The 22,906-nt window shown below is 44.9% G+C and overlaps 1 protein-coding gene across 3 annotated transcripts; it reads left to right on the forward strand.

Annotated features, from left to right (window-relative positions):
* The first annotated feature begins 800 nt into the window (after positions 1 to 800).
* RBM17 (RNA binding motif protein 17) lies at positions 801 to 22,556 on the forward strand. 3 transcript variants are annotated; one of them, XM_019487597.2, is made up of 12 exons: positions 801 to 883; positions 4,939 to 5,085; positions 6,230 to 6,346; positions 10,047 to 10,213; positions 13,661 to 13,758; positions 14,701 to 14,757; positions 16,685 to 16,826; positions 18,759 to 18,910; positions 19,689 to 19,762; positions 20,324 to 20,422; positions 20,708 to 20,780; positions 20,928 to 22,556. In XM_019487597.2, the coding sequence occupies exons 2-12, from the start codon at positions 4,957 to 4,959 to the stop codon at positions 21,029 to 21,031; spliced, it is 1,212 nt and encodes a 403-aa protein (XP_019343142.1). In that variant the 5' UTR covers positions 801 to 883; positions 4,939 to 4,956; the 3' UTR covers positions 21,032 to 22,556. The 3 variants fall into 3 exon arrangements, with proteins under 3 accessions (XP_019343142.1, XP_019343143.1, XP_006274612.1); XM_019487598.2 differs by having other exon boundaries at positions 802 to 883; positions 4,939 to 5,079; XM_006274550.4 differs by lacking the exon at positions 801 to 883 and adding an exon at positions 1,593 to 1,826.
* The last annotated feature ends 350 nt before the right edge of the window (positions 22,557 to 22,906 follow it).

The raw sequence follows: 22,906 nt of genomic DNA on the forward strand, positions 1-22,906 counted from the left end.
CCCAGTGCTGCATAGAGGGGAAGAATCACTTCCCTTGACCTGCTGGCATCACTTCTACCAATGCAGCCCGGGATGCTGTTAGCTTTCTTGGCAACAAGGGCACGCTGCTGGCTCATATTCAGCTCGTTGTCCAGTCACCCCCAGGTCCTTTCTGCAGAGCTGCTGCCCAGCCCATCAACCCCAGCCTGCACTGGTGCGTGGGACTGCTCTGTCCTAAGTGCAGGACTTTGCACTTGTTCTTGTAGAGAAGGGCTCTGACACCTGCAAGGAGGGCCCTGCAGCCAGTTTTCGTTGGGGACCAGTTCAGGACCAAAATGCTCCCAAGCCTGAAACCCAGGCATGTGGGTGTCACCCAGGGAGGGCTGGGGGAAGTGAGCCCTACCTTTAGTGTGCAAAGGGTTTTCCAATTGCAATTAGAATGCAAATTAACATTCTAACGGCCATTAACATTCTAATTGTAATTAACCCCTGATTTCATCATTCCCACCAGCCTATGGCTGTGTCCACCCTACAGGGCTCCCCTGGGGCGCAGCGCGCAGTACCCCCTCCCTGCCACTAGGGGGCAGACGCCACCCCTCTGCGGATACTCTCTCTCCCGGAGCCGCGCTCTCTATGGTGATGTAACGACATTTCCGCCCCTCCTCTTCTCGCCTACGAAGTTTGCACAGCTCCTGCTTTACGAGGCCCAGCCTTGCGGCGTAACTCTCCCGCTACTTGCGCAGCTTGCTCCAACACCGCTCTGCCCTGCCACCAAGTCGGACGCAGTTTGCGTAGCTCCCCTCAGCCACGCCCCTTCCCGCCGTGCGCTGCGCCGTTTACGTAGGGGCGGGCGGGCGACTGCGCAGGCGCGGGGCTCGCGGCGCTTCGTTCATGGCGGCGGCGAGTGAGTGTCCTGGGCCCGGCCCGCGTCGCTAATCGAGGCCGAGGCTTTAGGCCGCACCAGGCCGGGGCTTCCCGCGCCGGGCTGGGAAGGGGGGAAGCAGTGGGGTCGGGTTGTGCGCGGCGGGACGGGGTGTCCGCCCGGGTTAAACGTGGGGGAGGGGCTCTCACGGCGGGGGCGGGGCCAGAGAAGGGGGGAGGGGCGCCCCCATTGTGGAGGAGGGGGTCCCATGGGGGGAGGGGCGTCCCGTGGAGGGTTCCATGGGGGGGAGGAGCGTCCTGCGTGGGGGGTTCCATGGGGGGGAGGGGCGTCCCGTGGGGGGGGTTCCATAGGGGGGAGGGGCGTCCTGCGTGGGGGGTTCCATGGGGGGGAGGGGCGTCCCGTGGGGGGGTTCCATGGGGGGGAAGGGGGGTTCCAGGGGGGGAGGGTGTCCCATTGTGGGGGCGCGGCTGTAGGGGGTTGTGCTGTGTGTGTGTGTGTGTGTGTGGGGGGGGGGGGGGGGAGGGCATTGTCGCCAGGCCTGCATTGGGCGGGGGCAGCGCAGGGTTGGGGGGACCGTGGAGACGAGCTGGTTGCAAGCAGGGAAGAAGCGGCTGGCTGGAGGCTGCGAGAGGAGAGGAGAGGCAGGAAGAGCTACCAGGACCGGTGTCATGTGGCCGTGCTGGGTCCCTCTGCAGGGATGCCCAGAAGAAACAGGGCCTGCACCTTTTCGGTTATGCGCTCCCCGTCTGCAGCCCCGCCGAGCCGCAGGACCTCCTGGTCAGCCTCCTCCTGGCCCTAGCCAAGCGGGACGTCTGTTTGACCAGGAAGGAGGCTCCAGCCAGGGAAGCCGTCGGGGACTGCCGGGCTCCTTTGCTGTCCTGGTTCAACTCGCGTCTGCAGGCAGAGTTTCATCGGGCAGCATCCGCTAGCCCCTTGGACTCGTTGGAGGGCCGGCGGCCCCTCGGTATGCATCCACTGATTCCTTGGGACAACTTATAATGAGAGCGGGGACAGGAGCGGGGGTCAGAGTTGGATAACGAGAGCACCAAGGATGGGGGACCCCGAGCAGAGCTCATCAGCCAGCGCCCACCGGCCCTCGAACATGTGTAAGGAGTCAGTAGATGCCATCTGGTGAAAATGCCCGCAGACGTGATTAGATAAGGGACAGGAGGATGGCCCCAGAGTCCCTGTTGAGACCCCCAGCTGGAGCCTCTTTCCTGGACAGGCCTATTTGACACGTTTTGTGGACATGGGCCTTAGGCCCACAAAGCAACAGTTAGTGCCCCTTGCTAATAGAGGGGGCTATTGGATACATGTCAGTTGATGACATGGGACAAAAAGCAAAGCAGGGATGGGAGTGAAGGTTGTAGGTTAAAAACGAGTGCACTGAGGGGGACGTGGGACAGTGCCTCGAATGAGTCCAAGGAGCCAGTGGTGAGTGGACCAGTGAAACTCTGCCCGGAGATGTGAATAGACGAGGGACAGGAAACCGGCTGCATGGTCCCTGGGGGGTCTCCCACCCAGATCCTCCTTCCTGATCAGATAGATCGCTAATTTGGCTAAGGGCAGGGGGAGGTTGACCATGAGGGTCCCGGGACTTAATGGGGCTGTGGATAGGGAGAGCATAAGTGAAACGATGCAGGAGTAGTGCAGCCAGAGCCTCAGCAGGAAGTCCTAGAGGGCGCTGCAGCCTGGCACTCTTCAGGCAGGCACGTACCAGGGTCTCCCTCTGATCGCAGAAGGGGCAGGAGCTGGGGGCATCCATAAACTGCACCAGATACATGCCCATAGCAATCGCTCTGTGGAGGAGCCAGTAGCTGAGGTCCCCTGGAGGGTCGTGGGATCAGGGTGGAATATAAGCTTGTCCACCAGGCCGGCAGATGTAGGAAGTTCTGATTAGTAATAGGAGGAGCCAGCTTTAAAATAGTTGTATATATATTTGTCTATATCTATCTTCTTCCCTTGCTTGTCCTGTCTAAACAGGTTGCTTTTGCAGATCCTGGCTCTCCACTGACTTCGGTCATACTTATTTTCTTCTTCCAACTCCTCTCACGTTCTTCTGCAGTATCTCTCTCTATCTCATCTTTGGCCTTCCTCTTCCCCTTCTCCCTGGTAGCACCATTCTGATAACTTTATTCCTACGTATTCTTCTGGACTCCTTTGAACATACCCGTACCATGCCAGTCTTCTCTCTTGTACTTTCTTAGATGCCTCCGCTACCTTCACCAATCCTCTGATGTAAGAATTCTTCACTTTATCCATCTCCGTCACTCCACCCATCCGTCTGCGCAGTCTCACCTCTGTCACATTTAGTCGCCTTTCTTGTGTTTTCTTCATGGGCTGTCTTCACTCCGTACAATAGTACTGGGCACATGGACGTCTTGTAGACTTTCCTCTTCAGCTCCACTGATAATCTCCTGTCACATAATAGTCTTGTCACCAATTTCCAGTTTGTCCACCCTGCTGTTACTCAGTGGTTCAACTCTTCATCTAACCCTGCTGACCGGTTGACCTCACATACTTGAACTTGTTAACTTTTCGAACATGTTTCTCATCGATTATCACATTTGCAACATCAGGTATCTCAGAGAAATCACAGTAAATGTATTCCGTTTTGGATCAACTCATCTTCATTCCTCTTCCCTCTTGTACTTCTTTCCATTGGTCCAAACCAGCTTGCATTTCCTCTAAACTCTTGGCGCAAATGACCATGTTGTCCACAAACATCATGTTCCACGGAGGTCTCCTTCTTATTTGTTCAGTAAACACATCCATCGTGACCGCAAATAGGAACGGACTCAAAGCTGACCCTTGATGAATGCCCATCTTCACCTCAAAACTCTGTCTCTCTCAAACTGCTCCTCACTTTCGTTGTACATTTGCAATATATGTCCTCAGTGGTTCTGACATATTTCTGCGGCATATCCTTAACTTTCAGACGCTTCATATTTCCTCCCTGGATATGTGAACATAGGCTTTCTCTAGGTCAATGAAAACAAAACGGATATCTTTACAACTTTACATGTATTTCTCCATCATTTGTGTTATTGCAAAAACTGGATCCATGGTACTTTTCCCTGGCATGAATCCATATTAGCCTTCCCCAGTGACCACCTTAGTCCTTACCTGATTCTCCACCACTCTTCCCCATGCTTTTAAAGTGTGAGGCATCAATTTGACTCCCCAGTATTTGCCACAGTCCTGGATGTCACCTTTCTGCTTGAGTATTGGCACCAACACACTCCCTCTCCATTCATTTAGCATCTTCTCCATTGCAATTATCACTTTAAATGTCAACTCCGCCATGGATGAGCAATTCTGCCCATCCAGTGCTGGTCCCAAACTCAGATAAAGGAGGAGAGTTAGCATCAGGAAGGTCATCCGACTATAAAAACCTCTTCCAAATTATCATGTTGTGGATCTGTATGTATCTTTATATATCTATATTTATCTATCCATAGATCAATTGATCTATCTATCTATCTGCCTGTATATATGTATGTGTATGTATGTATGATAAATAAAATTAACCAAAATCATGGGGGTCATGGAGACTTTACTTGGTGAGGGCTGTGTCACATAGGTCAGACTAGATGACTATTTCGGTGCCTTCCTGCACTAGGGAAAAAGGGAAAAAATAGTACATATATTGCTGTTGTCATTTATTGTATGCTGCTCTGAGCCTTTCTTGATAGAGTGGGATATAAATCTAAATTTTAAAAATAATAATTGTAATTATTAAAAAACAGTAATTATATATGGTATGAGAGATCTATATTATTGTTTCTGTTGTTGCTGGTTTTATTATTTAAATTTATACCCTCCTCTATCCAACTGCTATTGTCCAGAATAAAAAAGGGTTTTTTTGAGCCTGAAGTGTGATATTTTTCTGGCATTTGTCCTAGTTCTAGGAAGGACTACTTTTCTTTAGGTTTTGAAAATTAGTATTGATTTCTTTTAAAAAGCAAGAAGAGGTAACATAAATATGTATCCAGACAACAATAAATTGGTTTAGCTAATGAACATTGATTGTACATTACAAGAATTAAATTAAATCTGATCTTTTTAATTTTCAGCTTTAAATTGAAAAGAAAATGTCACTTTATGATGACCTGGGAGTCGAGACCAGCGACTCAAAAACAGAAGGCTGGTCCAAAAATTTCAAACTGCTACAGTCCCAGCTGCAAGTGAAGAAAGCAGCTCTTACGCAAGCAAAGGTACAGGTACCGCTGCTCTTGATGACTTATTATGAATACTTTTTAGTTTAGTTGGTTTGGGGTTTTTTTTTTCCCCCTTCCTAAAATATTGCCCACTCTAAGCAGAATTTTGCTTGTACAGTGTACACCAATGCAGTTGATTGCCTTTACTGCATAGGTGTTTGCCCACATTGTCAGGATTTGTATGTTTGTTGGTATTGAGCATTTCTGGTAAAAGGGAACACAATGAAGTGTGTGTTGCACATAGCCTCTGGCAGGGAGATTCTTTCTAAACACAAAGTAGAAGTAATGTGTATAGTATAACTGTGGATTCCTTAAACAGCAGATTTCAGTCCTGGCTTGGAGCCCAAAATTGATGTTAAGGGTAGAATAGTTAAGCACTTCTTATAGTGGAGTTAATAGGGAAGATGGTGGCTGTCTTTTATAATTTTTGGTATTGACCTGCTTGCATCATTTCTTGCTTTATGTTCTAAAGTCTTCCTTACACCGCAGTGATTCCTGGCAGTACTGGTCAAATTAGAAATTGATACAGAAAATATTTCCAGCAGGCTCAAATGGAGGCAGAGGAGATATAAACTAATCATTTGAGGAGAAGCTAAAGAGCAAGTTTATACCAGGCTGTCTTTTCCTCTATGTTTGTTACACTAGGCCTTTATCATTCTAATTCTTTGCTCAGTGTTGTTTCATGTGGTCCAGTCGCAGCTTGGTGCTTTCGGTCTCTGTAGGATCCTGCTCCCATAAAAATCAGTGCCAGAAACCCTTCTTGATTTCAGTGGGGGTAGCAATAAGCCCTGGAAGGATGAATAGTACAAGGAATCTATATTTTTTACTTAGGTCTGGGCCTAGAGTTTACTGAGTATAGACATAGTACTATCTTGAACACTCTGCCACAGGTGCACAAATATGATATTAAAATATGCAACTGCATAGATCCAGCTCTATTAGAAATATTGAGGAAGACCTGCTAGTAAACACAAGACAAGTGGTATGGGAGGTCTGTGGGCAAGGATTGGGACCTGAGATGGATTTCATCCACTTCCAGATTTTCTTAAAATTAGAACACGCTTTATTCAGAGAGATTGAGCAAATCACCATTTAGGAAAAAGAACATATTGCCTTCCTCAGATATTCTGTATTTCTGTGCTTCTAGAGTCAGAGAACAAAACAAACAACAGTGCTTGCTCCAGTGATAGACCTGAAGCGAGGAAGCTCTTCTGATGAGAGGCAAATTGTGGACACGCCACCCCATGTGGCACCAGGGCTAAAGGTAAGCTCACTCCATCTCATAGATCCAGCAGTTGGCATCTGATTCTGAGCTCCGATTCTCCTTCACCCTTTGGAGTAGTTTGCATTTTCCTTCCTTAGTAATGTTGTTCTGCGGATCAAAGGTGCCTTTATTTATCGGTCTTTCTTGTTCAGGTTTGTTTTCACCAATGAAAATTCCAGCTTAAACATAGATTGTTTATCTACTCGTTAAAGTACAACTCTGCATGCATACAGTGCCTTTATTCTGGAAAGCTCAAAGCACTTCATAAACGGAGAATTCTGAGAGGGAGATACATAAGTAGCAATTGCATTTTGATCCTACCAACCTTAGGAAAAAGATGGGTATAACAACTAGAAAAAAAAAAATAAAAAAAGGCCCTTCTAACAATGATGGGGCTTCTTAATTAAGCTGTTTGGGTTATCTCTTCTGAAGTAAACACTACTTCCTGCTAATGTATGAATGTTGATTGTTGCCTTACTACTGTATTTACTTGGATCTTACTTGGATCTTTGATGACCCTTAGTTTAAGATTAAATTCTATACATGGAACATTTGTAAATTTGTTATAGTTTTCCATGTATAAAATCAAATTATTTGGTGGTTGTCTTTAATTCATCCCTCTACCATTGCAGGGGGCAGGCAGTGTGGAAGCAGGTGGTGTGGGGAGGTCAAGCAGCTTACCCCCTGCTTGTGCCTGCTACCTCTGCTCCCTTCCCACTTCCAGCCCCCCCATCCCCAAGTCTCTGCTATTCTAGCCTGGGGCACTGAACATGGCCTCTGTAGCAGCTGTGTGGGCTGCATGCCATTGCTGTGGGGCTGGTTTGGAGCCATGTTCAGTGCCCCAGGCAAGAACAGGAACAGAGCCTGCTGGGGCATATCGATGGTAAGTGGGGAAGGGATGGTGGAGGGGAACAGAGGCTTTGTTCGGGGGGTGGGAGATGGAAGAGGCTGCAGTGGAGAGGTGGCAGGGGGGGACAGGCAGAAGCTGCTGCTATGACCTTGACTCCAGGTGAGGGCTGAAGCCCAAGCCACAGCAGCCATTTGCCCTCTATCACCCTTGCACTCGATTCTAAGACAAGGGGCTTTTTCCTTCATGTTAAATGGGGAGGGCTTCATTTTAGAATCAAGTAAATACAGTAGTGTTGGTCCACACCAGATTAGTAGATAGTAACGGATGCATCTTTTCCATAATCATGAAGGCATTCTTAACTATGCTAGTCTGACTGCTCTGTCTTATTTTCTGTTTGTAGAGAGGAAAGAGACCTTGGGTAAAACTTTGGCTTTGAAGTCAGTGGAGAAGCTTCCGTTGACTTCGTTGAGGCCAGGGCTTCATGTTCTATTGCAGTGGTTCTCAGGGTGTCGCAATGCAAGCACTTGCTGCCATGTGGCAACAGCCAGATAAAATTGCCCTGCATGCATGCTTCCTGCATTAGGGCTTTGAGCTGGCAGGTGCTGTAGCCCTTCCTGGTGCCCCCTCCCTTGCCCCAAGCTCCTCCCCTAAAGAAGCACTCAGGACTTTTCCACCCATGTGCCTGTGTCTTGAAGAAACGTTAGTGTGCGGTGGACTGGGAAGAGCTACACAGCATGAGGCGCAGCTCCTGCCTGCTTTAGGCCTATCGGAGCCATAAAGCAATCTAGGAAACAGGATTTAGGAGGAAAGGTTGGAAGAACCAGGATTACTTAGGCTTGTGCACACATTCAAATCATCCACATTCAAACCATCCTGAGAGAGAAACTGACCTGTACAGAAGTTCAAACGGAGAAGCAAGGAGCCTCCAGTGCGGATGCTGGGCTGTCAGGGGTCCCTAGAGCTGCCCAGAGAGCTGTGCAGGCTTTTTTTTTTTTTCCAACTGAAAGTAGGCAGGGATTGTCAGAGTCAGGGAAAGTGAGAGTGGGGTCTATGCACTGTGTTCTGCTGGCCCCTTAGCTGGGACTGATGCACAGAGGCGCACTGATACATCGATCCATATCATATTGGCACCAATAATAGGAAAATTGACATTATCGACAACTGGATTTTTTTGGCTGATGTTGCCGATAGATGCTGTGTGCATGCGTGCACCCGCATCATGCATGCAGGCAAGAGTGCAGCTCTGCAGCTTGGAGAGCAGCGTCAGGCCAGTAAGTCTGGGGCGGGGGAAGAGGTGGGGTGGAGGGAAGGGGCGTTTTGGGGGGGGGGGGGTGCAGATTGAGGTCCCCACGGTGAAGGAAGGAGTGTGACTGGGGCGGAGGCAGGGGCTGCACAGCTGGGGTAGGGCAGAGTGGAGCTGCGGCTCATCTGGGGATGCAGGGAGGCAGCTTTTGCCACTGCATGCATCCCTGAGGGAGCCATGGGGGACATGTGCCCCCCAGATCTGCGTGCAGGGCAAGGGCCAGTTGAGCACTTGTGGCTGGTGCTGGGCTCTTCCAGGTAGGGGAACTGGGCTGGGGCTACGCTTGGGGCAGGCAGGGTGAACACTGGCAGCACTGGGAGGAGGGGCTATGGAGTGGGCTATAGTCACCCCAAAATTTGCCATAGCCTCTCTCCCAGTGCTGCCACTGCCTGCTTTGAACCTAGTCTTGGCCCAGTCCCTCCCCTGCCTGAAAGAACCTGGCATAGCCTGTGGCCCCATGCATGCAGCGCGCAGCCCACCCTTGCCCTGCACACAGATCTGGGGGGCATACACCTCCCATGTCTTCCCCAGGGGTGCATGCAGCAGGGGAGGCCCCTGCCCTGCATCCTCCAGGTGAGTCGCTCATGGCTCCGTCCTGTGCCCTGCCTTGCCCTGGGTGTGAAGCGCCTGCCCCAGCCCCACTCCCTCCCTCACTGTGGGGTCTTTGATCTGTTCCCCTCCCCACCCCCCACGCCTCTTCCCCCCTCCACAGACTTACCAGCCTGATGGTGTTCTCCAAGCTGCCAGGCCACATACCAGCTATTGGAGCGGTATTGGCTAATATGTCTCATTAATGATCGGCCATCAGTATCATCCCAAAAAATCTTTTTTGGTTCACCCCTACTGACACATGCTCTCCCTCCCCAGATAGGAGGGGGAGAGAGAAGTTTTAAAGCACGCTGGCTGCTCATACAGGAGTTTTGTCTTCAGAGAGAGATTCTCCGGGAGCTAATCCACTTAGGTTGTTCTCGAATTATTTTTTTCCCGGAGTGACCACTTTTACTTTGGGAGAAAAATTACAATTAGCATACACTCTTGATTTCCTCAGAGGGAGCAGGGACTCTTCCTGGAGAAACTGAATGTTTGTCCGAGCCCTTAGTTTGGAGAAGAGAAGATTGAGGAGGGATTTGATGACTCTTCAAAAACCTAAAGGATGGCAGTTAAGAGGATAGGGATAAACTAGGTTCTGTGGTTGCACGGGACAGGACAAGGGATAATGGCTTTAAATTATAGCAAGGAGAATTTAGGTTGGATAATAGGAAGAAGTTTCTAATAATGAGGATGGTTAAGCCTGTGAACAGATTACCAGAAGAAGTTGTGAAATCTGCATCCTGGGAATTTTTTAAAAGAGCAGGTTAGACAAAGACCAGTCTGATTTAGCCAGAGTGAAGGGTTGGACTGGATGACCCACCCGCCTTGAGCAAAGAGTTGGACTGGATGACCTCTGAGGTTCTTTCCTGCCCTGTTTTTCTTAGATTCTCTGATATTATTTGCAGCTCTTAGCTGAACAGTCTCATTGATAACTACTATTTTTTTTTTCCCTGAAGGATCCTGTACCTAGTGGTTTTTCTGCAGGAGACGTGTTGATTCCTTTGGCTGATGAATACGATCCTATGTTTCCCAATGATTATGAGAAGGTAGTAAAACGCCAGAGGGAGGAACGACAACGACAGCGAGAGCTGGAGAGGCAAAAAGAGATTGAAGAAAGAGAAAAGTAAGGTTTTCACTTGTATTCCTAAGGGGAAATATTTTTGATATCCAGCCAGTTAGTGAAAGTAAATTAATTGCATGTTAATATTTCTTATTCATGGCTCCTTGAAACATAAGAAAATATTCCTGAGTCCATTCACTCAACAGCTCTGATTTTTGTACTAGTATATTTTAAGTTAGATTAATTTTATGGGCTGGTTGGGGAAATAATTGCCAACCATTTTAATGAATTATTGAAAATGCATTCAGTTCGTAATGGACATAATGGACTCCATTTATTATGGTGTGAATCATCTAAAGCCAATAATGACAGGAAGGATAACCCAGACTCCTACATAGACTAATTCCCACAGCCTTTCTAGTCAATTAGAATCCTTCCTCTTCTGGCTGCAGTCTTAGTGAAAGAGGATTGCCTGGTCTTTCATTGGCATGAATAGTTACAGGAATGTGGATAAATATTACCAGAGTTTCACTATTGGTTTCTTCTTCTTTTTTTAACTTGCAGTGTGTACCTTGATCATTTTATAGTAGCTTCTCTTTATTTTATATGAACTCAAAGAAAGAGGAAAAAAAACATAATAAGCTGGTAGATCTGAAATATCAAACGATCCATATTTCATAGAAGTAGGGTTGGAAGGGACCTTGTAGATCTTCAAGTCTGACCCCCTGCCTGGGCCGGAGGAAAACTGGGCTCAAGTGACCCCAGCCAAGTAGGCATCAAGCCTCTTCTTAAAGACCCCCAGGGTAGGAGCCAGCACCACTTCCCTTGGAAGTTGGTTCCAGATCCTAGCCGCCCTGACTGTGAAGTAGTTGTTACGGATGTCTAATCTAAACTTACTCTCCAACAACTTGTGGCCGTTATTCCTTGTTATCCCGGGGGGCACTAGGGGAAATAAGGACTCCCCCAAACCCTTCTGGTCCCCCCTAGTGAGTTTATAGACGGTCACCAGGTCCTCTCTCAGCCTTCTCTTGTGAAGGCTGAACAGGTTCAGGTCCCGTAGCCTCTCATTGTAGGGTCTGCCCTGCTGTCCCCAGATCACGCAGGTGGCCCTCCTCTGGATCCTCTCAATGTTGTCCACATCCCTCTTGAAGTGGGGTGCCCAGAACTGGACACAGTACTCCAGCTGTGGCCTGACCAGTGTCGCATAGAGGGGGAGGATCACCTCCTTGGCCCTACTTGAGATGCACCTGTGGATACACGATCAGGTCTGGTTAGCCCTGCCGACCGTGACCTCTCACTGTCGGCCCATGTTCATGTTGGAGTCAATAATGACTCCAAGATCCCTTTCTGCCTCCGTGCTCTCAAGAAGGGAGTTTCCCAGCTTATAAGTGTGCTGGTGGTTACTACTGCCCAAGTGCAGCACCCTGCACTTGTCAGTATTGAAACGCATCCTGTTTTTGTTAGTCCACCCCTGCAACCTATCCAGGTCTTGCTGCAGTCTTTCCCTCCCTACTAGCATGCCCACCTCACCCCAGATTTTGGTATCATCAGCAAATTTAAACAGGTTGCTTTTTACCCCGTCGTCCAAATCGCTGATAAAGAAATTGAACAGCGCGGGCCCAAGGACCGAGCCCTGGGGGACTCCGCTGCCCACTTCCCCCCAGGTCAAATATGACCTGTCCACCACCATTTAAAATGATTAATTAACATTCCACTGTGAGATTAAAATATATAAAGCTGCAGTAAGCATACGTTTTATTGGGGCATCATATACTTGAGTACAGGGGGATCTAGAAAATATATTGGGAGATACTGTTTCTGAAATACATGATTCTCTTGATTCTCAAGCTGGGGGGAGTAGTAGGTACACTGGAAGGTAAGGCTAGGAATTACAGAGACTGCAACAAATTGGAAAATTGGAACCAAAGAAATCTCGTGCAGTTCAACAAGGACGAGTGCAAAGTCCTGCACTTAGGACAGAGCAGTCCCATGCACTGGTACAGGCTGGGGGTGACTGGCTGGGCAGCAGTTCTGCAGAAAAGGACCTGGGGGTTACAGTTGATAATAAGGTGGATATGACCAATAGCGTGTCCTATTTGAGAAGGCTAATGGCATACTGGACTGCATTAGTAGAAGCATTGACAGCAGATCGAGGGAAGTGATTATTCCCCTCTATTCAGCACTGGTGAGGCCACATCTGGAGTACTGTGTCCAGTTTGGGCCCCCCACTCCAGAAAGGATTTGGACAAATTGGAGAGAGTCCAGTGGAGTGCAGTGAAAATGGTTCGGGGGCTGGGACACATGACTTGTGAAGAGAGGCTGAGGGAACTGGGCTTATTAGTTTAGAAAAGAAGAAACTGAGTGGGGACTTAATAGCTGCCTTCAACTTCCTGCACAGGGGCTCCAAAGAGGATGGAGCTGGACTGTTCTCGGTGGTGGCAGATGACAGAACAAGGAGCAGTGGGCTCAAGTTGCAGCAAGGGAAGTTGAGGTTAGATATTAGGAAGAATTTTCTTACTAGGAGGGTAATAAAACACTGGAAAAGTTTGCCCAGAGAGGTTCTCAAATCTCCATCTTTGGAGGTTTTTAAGAAGTGGCTAGACAAGGCCTTGGCTGGCATGATCTAGTTGGGGATGGTCCTGCTTTGAGCCCTTCCAACCCTAATTTTCTATGATTCATAGATAGTAGGGCTCGTAGGGACCTCTGGAGGTCATCTAATCCAACCTGCTACAAGACCATCCCTATCCAGACCATCCCATACAAATCCCTGTCTAACATTTCTAGAACTATGCGAACAACTATGTGATGCATAGGTACCTTTCCTTTATTTTTTAAAAGAATGCTGTCTATAACTTCATAACCCAGAATAATTTTATATTATTTTAAAAAGCATGTCCAGCATATTATGTAAATTATATAACTCGGTTTTGAAACACATTTTCAAAAGTTTTTTCATCCTAATTGTCAGGCTGTTGTCAATTGGAGCTTACATGATGAAAGTTTCAGTTGATTATAAATTAATGATCCCAGTCCATTCAGGAGAGGGTCAATAATGTGGCATTCAGCAGAGATGCTAATAAAGCAGGACGGCGAGCTAGCATCTTTGGTTATCTCCTTTGTAATTTCTTTCTGTATTTCTTCCACTGTAACTGTCCAAGCTTGGGTGGATGCTGCACAGAGATATATGAATGCGGGTGCTCGTTCTCATGTATTCTAATTGGCATAATTTCAGCATGTGTAAGGATGAAGCTCTGTTTGTGGGCTTGTCTGATGTTTTAAAATTATTTTTCCAGGAAGGAATCATGTTTAAAAAAGATAAATTGAAAAAGTAAAAGTAAGTTAAAATGAATGAAAGGCTGCTTACCTTAGATACCTTAGGTAGCCCTAGCTGATGATAGGGATGTTATAGAGTGCATATTAGAAAACAGTGATATAACTTACTCAACAAATAGGTCTTTGAAATGTGAGGAAAGAACAACTTCTTATTGTAATTCCTCTTCTCGTTTTTAGGAGACGTAAAGACAGGCATGAAGCCAGTGGATTTTCAAGAAGACCAGATCCAGATTCTGATGAAGATGAAGACTATGAAAGGGAGAGAAGGAAAAGAAGTAAGAGGGAGAAGGATTTGTCTAAACTCTTTTCTTTGGGTAAATCAAAGGCTTTGCAGTCCGGCTCTGTGTTCTTGTGCCAGCTGCCTTTCTTTTACCGTATTCAAGAAGTCCGGTTCCCCTTGGAGCTCTAGAATACATTGGTCACTTATTATGAAGCGGCTGCTTTAGTAATAAAACTTCTTTTCTTTTCTTCACAGGGGGAGGGGGGAAACTACAACCTAAGTACCTGTGAAACACCCTTTTTACACTAGTTTGTAGATTTCTAAATGTAAATTCCAGTGAAGAGGAGAAATGAGATCATTGTCAGGGCTCATTTTTAAAATTAAGCTTAACGACTGTAACGATCACTTTTACTTCTTAAACCTTTGGGATCTAAATGGTAAAATTTGTATCCGTGGTTAGATGTGTGTCGACAAAGTAGCAAATTAAACCTCAGCTGTTCTGAATTACGGTAGCGAATTTACAGTGGATAATCCAGACGTATGTGTAACAAATTGATAATTTATGCCTTTTATGTTTAGAACTACTTTGCTGTTAAGGATTTCATAGCTTTAAAGCTCTTCTTTTTCCTATCCCTGTCTGAATTTTTTTGGCAAAAAAAAGTGTTTTGTCAGCTTCATTACTGCCAATTAACCTTAGAGTAAATATAGATTTTAATAAAGTTAGGATACCAGTTAATTGATGGTTTTGTTAATGACAGATACCAATTATCTGCACTCAGATTTCCAGTCAGTTTGTTTTTATTTTTGCTTTGGAGCTTATTCTTTTATTAACAATGAGAGAAAAAAATGTGAGCACTGAGGACTTGTAGGGGTCCTGCAGGTACGTATGTTTGAGCTTCAGTCACTGCATTGATGAGATTTATCATCCTGCCTGACAAAACGCATCATCTGCATGAATGTACATCTACATTCATGCGACTGCTAATTTTGTTTGCAGGTATGGGCGGAGCTGCCATCGCACCACCTACTTCCCTTGTTGAAAAGGACAAGGAACGTATGTATATCCAGATTAGTAGAATTAACATTTACATTCTCTTAATCCTGGCAAATGCATTAATTCCTACTTGATCTTTTTACAAGCTGTAGACAAAATGCACCATTGTCCTCTCACAAGTACGAAAATTATTGGCTTCAGTGGAACCAGTGCAGGTCCTATGGGAGGGGACTGCTGGGAGACCCTGCAGGAAATGCATGCGCTTCAGAGTTGTTCTTCACAGGGGTTCTTTGCATTGCCGGAGAAGAGCTTGGCTGGCAGACCCATGATGATACACATCACATCCACTGTTTTTATTTTACATGTTGTGGGGTGTGCTAGCAATAGATTTCTACAGGTAGACCTTTAGCTGCAGAGCTGTCCCACTCTAGATTGTGGGCTATTTTTCTTCCCCCACATTGCAGAGTACCCTTCTGCATAGTTTTTTTTCAATGGGCTGCATATAAAGAGAGAATGTTACCTCTTGTAAAGTGAAAGCTTGATATGGTTTGCAGTTTCTCAGTAAGTTTAGATGGAAAGACAGGGTTGTATTATGCATTCTGCCACTGGGTGGCATAACTGCACTAGGAGAGCCGAAAATACTCCCAACAATTCTGGGCCATTTTGTTTTGTTGCTTTCGTTTTTAATTTAAGATCACTAGCATCTTGTTACGTGGATTACTGTAAATATGAGTGTATTTGAGAACTCTGTACACGTCAAGAACTCTTTCCTTTCGGAATTCCTGAACTGATTTATAACAACTTAAACAAATAAATATGTAAAATTTGGTTAAATTAGGTGTGGATACATGTATTTGAAGTGTGTAAACATTAGACAGAGAAGAGCTGTTTAAGCCATATCATTGAGAGGAATTGAATACAATCAAGGAAAGGCAAATATAGGCAGGCAATCAGAAAAAATAACCTAAGGGTAAAAGCTAGTAAACTGTGAAATGGTCTTATAAGAGAACCTACTGTAAGCCATATTACTTATGACACATAAGTAGATTGGACAAGCCATGGAAAATGATGCTGTAGCAAATGATCTTGTACTTGTATAGCAGATAGACTTGTCCTTTCTCGTTTTCTAGGATTTCCACAAAATGTAAGTCTGGTCGACTTTTTGCCAGTTATTTGCCAGGGTACAAGCAGTAATCCCTTTAAAAAGAAATCATAGCATAAAGCCTGTACACAAACTATCAAATGCGAAATCCAGTTGTGAACTAAATTTCTTATAATGCCTTCAGTCTGGTTTGTTGCTTTCTTTAGTTTTGCCAGACTCTTATTTTGATTTCTGAGGCTGATGTTCTGTCTTCCACTTATCTGTGATTGTACGTCTGACAGGGAAAGCTGTTGTTTTAAAAGCTGTCAGTAACAGCAGATGAGTATTTTACCGAATGTTTCTGAAACAGCATCATCCATTGCATGGGGGTATAGGTTTCAGTTGCCAAATTGTATATTCCTAATTCTGTTTCTGATGAAAGAGCGTTTAAGTTTGGTTCTCCTCTCAGAAGACTCACTAAGAGGAAATGACCGCTTCAGACTTCTGTTCTCCAATATGCAGACTAGTAAAAGACTGATAAGGAGAGATTTTGGAGCCATCGCTATGCATGGAAACAAACTCAGTGTTGTATACCATACAAATAATCTTCCAAATATTTCAGAGTTTAAATCCAGTTACTAATAATGGAGGCAGATGATGTAAGCAGTGTGGGTTAGGCAGACGCGTGGTCTGAGTTTTGTTTGCACAAAGACTACTTTGTCTTACTCTGGAAGTGTAAGAGGCCTTAAAGGAGATGCAAAATACAATTTGCATGTGAAGAGGCCTTGGCATAAATAGGAGTTAGGTCCAAGCTATATTCATGGGAGATCTGAGAGTAGGCAGAGTTGAATATATAGTTCATCCAAATGAATTTTGACTAAACAGCAGATGCCTTATTTCTTCCAGCTGTAACATCATTTCCATTTGAAGAGGAGGCAAGACCTCGTGCTCCGTCTGCTAAAGCAGCTATCCCTCCTCCAGTGTATGATGAGCCAGAAAGACCTCGGTCCCCAACAGGACCTAGTAATTCTTTCCTTGCTAACATGGGGTAAATATGTTTAATAGTTTATGAGAAATAGCTCACAGGATGTTGAGGGGAGATGGCAAAGTTTAAATGCTTATCAGCACAGAGAAGAATGCAGTCATTGCATGCATGACTTTAAGGTATATATGTGTAGTTCCTCCCAGCAGGTAATAAAGTATACAGGCAGACAAGGTTCTTTGTGTGAATCTGATATCTTTTATTAGACCAACTTAAAAAGTTGGAAAAAATTATTAAGCAAGCTTTCGGGTTCAAAAACCCTTCATTGGGCTAAGGAAGTTTCAGCAGTTGGTGTGCGCTCTTCGTAGATGGAATGAAAAGTAAAGAAGCCAGGGGCTGGGCTGGCATGCATACAAGACATCCCAGCCTGGCTTCTTTACTTTTCATTCCATCTAGGAAGAGCACACACCAACTGCTGAAACTTCCTTAGCTTGATGAAGTGTTTTTGAACCTGAAAGCTTGCTTAATAATTTTTTTCCAACTATTTAAGTTGGTCTAATAAAAGATATCAGATTCACCCAAAGAACCTTGTCTGCCTATGTCTTTAGACCAACATGGCTAGAACCTACGCCCCTGTAACGTAAAGTATACAGTGCATTTGTTTGAATTGGGCAACTTAATATGAGGAAGAATGGTAACTTTCACAGCAAGCCTAAGGGAGGGCAAAAAAGCCCATCAGAAAAAATGTTTTATGACCTGGAAAAGCCAAGAGGTTTTTGAGACCGTTACATGTATATCAAGAATATCTGGAGTTGTTGCTAATTAACATTGACATAGTAAATATCCTACCTCAGGGCTTAAGCCAGTCTCCAACTGGTAGTGATCAGGAGGCAAGTGAATGTGAGAAACCTTGTACCACATCTGTCTGCTTAGGAGTTTTGCACAGTCCCCTGAAGCTACTGGTATTAGCCATTATCTGAGCCAGGATATTAACCTAGGCATCCCTTGAATCTTATCCAGGCTGCCAGTTTCTATGGCATTAAAGTCCAGCTGTATCTAACATAATGTAAGCAATTGTGTTGCTGTATTTCCCTGAATCCAAGATGACTTTGAATTTAAGATGACCCCCCAATAATTAGATTCTATATATAGAAAACTTATTATTTAGATTCTATACATGGAAAATTATAACAAATTATTGGGGAGGTCATCTTAAATATACCCCTCTTCCTCCCAGCCCCTACATTGCTACAGTAGGGGGGCAGGTGGCTGGGGACCACTTTTCCCCCCGGCAGCCTGCCCTCTGCTGACAGTGCCTGTGCCCTTCCTGCAGCCTCTGTCTTCTGTGCAGCCTCTGCCTGATGGTGGACCAGAGGGCTAGAGGAGAGGGCAGAAAGCTGCTAGAGGGAGAGATGGAGGGAGGGCAGGCAGGCAGGCAGCTGCTGCAGGTTTGATTCTGGCCCCAACCCAGCTCTGGGCCAGTCAGCTGCTGCTGCCACGTACCCTTTTCCCCTCCCTCCCCGCCCCCAGCTTGTATTTGAATTTAAGATGAGAGGCTTTGTTCCCTGTGTTGGTGGGGGGGAATAGATGAATTCATCTTGCATTTGAATAAATGTGGTATCCAACTTGTCTGTACCTATTTCCCTGTACTGTGTGGCCAGTGTTTGTAAAATGCAGTGATATAGATAGATGGTGACCTTTTCTAAATATTCAGGCTGCATTTAACAAGCTTTTAGGAGTTAGAATATTTTATATATTCTTAAATATCACGGTACTACTAAGCTAAGATGTGGATTGTATCATTCTTTTGTGCCAGCTCCCTGACAGCAAGTGTGAGTGCCATCTGTGCGCAACACTGGGTGTTGAAATGCAGCGTCTGAAGCTTACTTAATGCTTTGGTCTATGTTGATTTCCTTTAGCGCTCCTGCAAAGTGAGTTGAGAATGTTGTTTCAAAAATCAAATGAGTGCTTACAAATCTTTCCTTTTTCTCTCTGCAGAGGCACAGTAGCGCACAAAATCATGCAAAAGTACGGTTTCAGAGAGGGCCAAGGGCTGGGGAAGCATGAACAAGGGCTAAGCACTGCGCTGTCAGTAGAGAAAACAAGCAAGAGGGGCGGCAAGATCATTATCGGTGAAGTTACAGATAAAGGTAACTCAGTTCCATTTCACAGGAAAGGGGAGGGGAATACAACAAAGGGAAGAGGAATTTTAATCATTAGACTCGGAGTTATCTCTTGTTTCTGTTTTATGCCATTCCCTCAAATGTGGGCTGCCTGTCAGAAATCGCTTGGCAACGTTTACTTTTGTAGAAATGAAAGAATCTAATTTTTAACAACCACACTGGTTCCTGATGATCTAATTATTTTCAGCTCTTTATTCTCTTCTCCATTGCTGCCCTCTGTTCATTCTTTACCCTCTCCTCAGTTCACTGAGGGCTTTTCCTGTTTCTTCTTGCCATTTTACCCCCTGTTTAAAATATCCTCCCTGGACATGCTGGCTTTTTCTCAGTAGGTTATACCATGGGTATAGTTTCTATTTCTCTACTGCTCCCCACCATAGTCAGGTTTGGGGGGAAGAGGAAGGGAATGAATAGGGCCAAGGACATTTTCCATCTGACTGTAGTATATGTAATATTGGCTTATTGCAGAGTCTGTATTTCAGCTTTAGTTTTGTGCCATTGCAGCAATCTGGATTGCTTGTTAAAACACAGCCAGCAGTTGCAGCAGTTCCAAATTGCAGTGCTGTGACTTAGTTCAGTGAAAGGCTGTTACGTGGCCTTTGATATTTGAGAGACTCCATGTGGTTGTTCATAGCTTAAGTATAGACGTGTAGAACGAGTCCAATATAGGACTCCCAAATGAAAAGATGTTTTAAAACTGCATGCTGTGACTTACCTCCCTCTCTCTCTCTCTCTCTCTCTCTGTTAGACGTGGGGAAGAAATCTGATTCAAATCCATTAACAGAGATACTGAAGTGTCCAACTAAAGTGGTTTTACTAAGGGTGAGTTGAGGGATGTGTAACTTCGTATCTTCACACCTACGGTTTCTAGGACTATGTTAAGACATAAATCTTTCTCCTGCTATGGTGGGCCAGTGCACTGTAAACAGATCACGGCCTCACCTAGGGCAGTACTGTGATTCTTTATTTGCTTTGGAATGTATCCAGTAGTTGCTTTAATCCTATGATTTGTGAGTCTTGGTGTATGGGTAGAAGAGAGAATTTCTTAGGGGCTTATTTCCAGTTTTGAAATACCTCAGAAGCATAAGGCTTTGTTCAAAATTCATTTCCTTAGAGTAGAATATATTGTAGCACAGCTTGCCCGTGCTGTATTAGTCTGTATTTTGGTTAATGTGACTGGCTCTATAAAAGAAATAACCAAGGATAGCGTTTTAGTGCCAGGTCACCGTATAATACTGTTTTGATGCTAGAATTGTGACTTATGCCTTATTATGCTGATGCTTACAGTTCATTCATGGTTTCAGTAAAATACTCTTTTCATGGAAGTGTGCCTAACAGTTCAAGATTCATCTGTTGAACTGCCTTTTCTTCCTTTACTTGCAGAATATGGTGGGGGCAGGAGAGGTTGATGAAGATCTAGAAGTTGAAACAAAGGAAGAATGTGAAAAATATGGGAAAGTTGGGAAGTGTGTCATCTTTGAGGTAAGAAATAATTTGCAGTCTCCTTCACCACATATCTGAAAGATTTTTAACCTTTTAGGAACTAGCCGGAAACTCTTAGCTTCATGTTTTAGAGACCATTTCCTTCCTGCAGCTAAAACCACAGTGTATCCAGATAGTGGTTGAAGAGTTTGACTTGCAACAGGTTGGCAGCACTGAATGTTATATCAGTTTGCACCACACCTTATTTGCCCCTGCTCTGATCTTACTTGTACTCTTCCAGTAAAGCCCAATGTTTAAAGCTGTATTTTTGCCCCCTTTTTTCAGATTCCGGGTGCAGCTGATGATGAAGCTGTGAGAATATTTTTAGAGTTTGAGAGGGTTGAATCAGCCATTAAGGGTAAGAGAGATTGCACTGTAATTTCCTGTTTCAGGATGTTGACTTGCTTAAAACAGGTTTATTTTTTTTAAATAAAATGGCATTTAGCCACAATTGCTTATCTTGCTAAATCAGTATTTAACAATCTGTTTTTCTCTTGGATTTCAGCTGTTGTGGATCTAAATGGAAGGTACTTTGGTGGCCGAGTGGTGAAGGCTTGCTTCTACAACCTGGATAAGTTCAGAGTACTGGATCTGGCAGAGCAAGTCTGATTTAACAGCAAAAAATAACATAGCTCAAGGTGTCACTGTTTTGGCAATCACATTTTCAGCTCTAGGCTGGGGAGAGAGGAGACAGCGGCATTCCTAGCAAACTGGAAACAAGCCTCCTTAAATGGATTCTCACATTCACTGAGACTGACACTTATTTTTGGTAGTAGAAAGTCCCTTGAAAATAAGATTCACATCTGTGTGTGCTGAATCGCACAAGTTCTGTTTACTGATTGGGAATCCTGGGGTTTTTTCTTTTTCTTTTTGTTGCTTTCAAATAATTGCACTTTTGAAACCCAGTGCTGAGGAGATGCTTTATGCGTGTTTCCGGTTTCCTCATTCAAGTGCTTTAGTATGGAGCCCATTGTGCTGCATTTGCAGCGAGCAGCAAACTTCGGGAAAGGACCGTGGGCTCTGATGCTCCTTTTTCCTGCTGAAATCTCTGCTCCGCTCATAAACCACCAGTTTCCATAATCCAAAGTGATGAGGGGATTTGGGACAGTCAGCCACTTGTCTGTTCTCTTCTGACTGATTGAGGATGTGTTTTAGAGGAAAACGCTGAACCCTAAAACCTGAAGAGAGAAGTGATAAGAGAAGGTTTCAAAATCCTTTTTTTCTGTTGGTTCAGGGTGGGTGCAATTTTATAATTTTAAACCCAGGAAAACAGGGAAGAGGAACCCATTCAAATCTTCTAACCTTTGTATGTAATATGAATGAGTTTGGTCTCCTGAGTGGACACTTCACAAGATCTTTACACTGTCAGGCATTATGTGTAATCTTTGCTTGAAAGAGCTAGGGCTGGTCCAGTAGAAGTACAGGTTGGTATTAAATTGCTGTGTGTATAACTCGGGGATCTTGTCTTCATCATATTTGGTTCTAGTCTGTTAACTGTTTCTCAGTTTACCAACATCAGATATGTCCACCAATTGTTTAAATGATTTTTTATGACATTTGTAATTCTGTTATGCATTTAAAAGAGCCTAGCGGTTTGCACTCACTTTGCAATGCAGTGTGATGGAAAAAAAATCTTAGTATGTGAATACAAAAGATTCACAGTTGACAAAAAACACCAAAAAGCATGTTTCTTTCTTGGTTTGAATTGCACATAGCAGCCACTGCCTTGTTTTATGAAACAGTATGTGCATTGGATCAGGGAATTTTTCCATTACCAGATGCAGAGGGATGAAGCATACAGATTATGGTAGAAGTGCCACTGGAATTGTACAAGATATGAATTCGATACCAGCTTGAGAACAGTCTAGCTTTTGGATGTGGAGCTACAGGTGTCTTTTTCCCGTTGTGTACATGTATTTTTACTGGGTGTAGAGCAGTCCTTGAGCCATGGTGTTAATATTTTAAGTCATTGCCATTTTTAATTTTATCAGCTGACCCCTGTAAAACAAACTCTTGGTTTTGTTTTTTTGCGCATATTCTGTCTGTTCATTTTGCCATCAGTCTCTGTACAAATCTTCGTTTCCTGTTTTACAGGTTTTTTTGTTTTTTTAAAGAAAACCTTGTGTTTTACTAAGTCTGTGTATCTGCTTCTTTACTGTTTAAAAATGGTTTTTCTATCCTAAAGGATCATCCCTGTAAACCAAACATAGAGTGCATCTGACCACGCTGGTACAGTCTCCATGGGCATGCCTATACCACCTCTGGCAAACCTGGGAGTACAGTGAAGAAACATGCCCTTCTCCCTCACTCTTGCGCGATGTCTGCCGAAGCCATGAAGTTTGGACTATGTAGAGGATTTAGCATGGTTCTGAGCATGTGCTCAGGCCTTCTCCAGCTTTCTTGCTTCCTGGCACATGATCAAGACCTGCAAAGAGTTGGCTACACTGCCTAATTTCGAGGCTTTGACGTATGCTGAGCAGGAGC

The sequence above is a fragment of the Alligator mississippiensis genome, chromosome 4, assembly GCF_030867095.1.
Source record: "Alligator mississippiensis isolate rAllMis1 chromosome 4, rAllMis1, whole genome shotgun sequence".
Taxonomy (NCBI): domain Eukaryota; kingdom Metazoa; phylum Chordata; order Crocodylia; family Alligatoridae; genus Alligator; species Alligator mississippiensis.